Source organism: Acanthisitta chloris, unplaced genomic scaffold (genome assembly GCF_000695815.1).
Source record: "Acanthisitta chloris isolate BGI_N310 unplaced genomic scaffold, ASM69581v1 scaffold16288, whole genome shotgun sequence".
Classification (NCBI taxonomy): Eukaryota; Metazoa; Chordata; class Aves; order Passeriformes; family Acanthisittidae; genus Acanthisitta; species Acanthisitta chloris.
This window is the reverse complement of record NW_008686594.1, coordinates 703-1,569: the sequence shown is the minus strand read 5'-3', so window position 1 is coordinate 1,569 and position 867 is coordinate 703. Positions and strand designations below refer to the sequence as shown.

The 867-nt window shown below is 55.1% G+C and overlaps 1 protein-coding gene across 1 annotated transcript; it reads left to right on the top strand.

The window, feature by feature from the left end:
* Positions 1–272: 272 nt before the first annotated feature.
* Positions 273–508, top strand: RPS5 (ribosomal protein S5; the record flags this gene model as incomplete). The annotated part of the gene is made up of 1 exon (XM_009080234.1): positions 273–508. A coding segment is annotated over one exon (236 nt), but the record flags the coding sequence as incomplete, so codon positions are not given.
* Between the last annotated feature and the right edge of the window lie 359 nt (positions 509–867).

Here is an 867-nt window from a genome sequence, read left to right as displayed (position 1 = left end):
AAGTCCTGTGGCACAGTGCAGGTCCAAGGGGGGACAGTGATAAGCCAGGAGGATTTTTGGGGGTCCAGGAGAGATTTTGGGGGTCCTGGAGAGATTTTGGGGGTCCCAGAGAGGTCTCACCTCGTTCCCCCTCAGGATTCCATCGTGATGAAGGGAAAATATGCCAAGTCCTGTGGCACAGTGCAGGTCCAAGGGGGGACAGTGATGAGCCAGGAGAGATTTTGGGGTCCAGGAGAGGTTTTTGGGGTCCAGGAGGAGTTTTTGGGGTCCAGGAGGATCTGACTTTGTGTCCCCCCAGGATTACATCGCGGTGAAGGAGAAATACGCCAAGTACCTGCCGCACAGCGCGGGCCGTTACGCCGCCAAGCGTTTCCGCAAGGCGCAGTGTCCCATCGTGGAGAGACTCACCAACTCCATGATGATGCACGGCAGGAATAACGGGAAGAAGCTGATGACAGTTCGGATCGTCAAACACGCCTTCGAGATCATCCACCTGCTCACCGGGGAGGTGAGAGCGGGAAATGGGGGGAAAAAATGGGGAGGAAATGGGAAAAACGGGGGGGAAATGGGGGGGAAAAGGGAGGAAATGGGGAAAATGGAGGAGAAATGGGTTGGTGGTGGGAAACACAAAAGGGGAGGAAAGGGGAAAAACGTGGGGGAAAATGGGGAGGAAATGGGGGAGAAATGGGAGGAAATGGGGAGGAAAAGGGGTTGGGGGAGGAAATGGGAATGGAGAGGGGGAAAAGGGGGAGGAACTGAGAATGGAGCTTTTTTTTTTTGGAGGGGGGAAATGGGAAAAGGGGGAGGAAATGGGAGTGGAGAGGGGGAAAAGGGGTTGGAGGGGGGAAATGGGAGAAAGGAAATCAG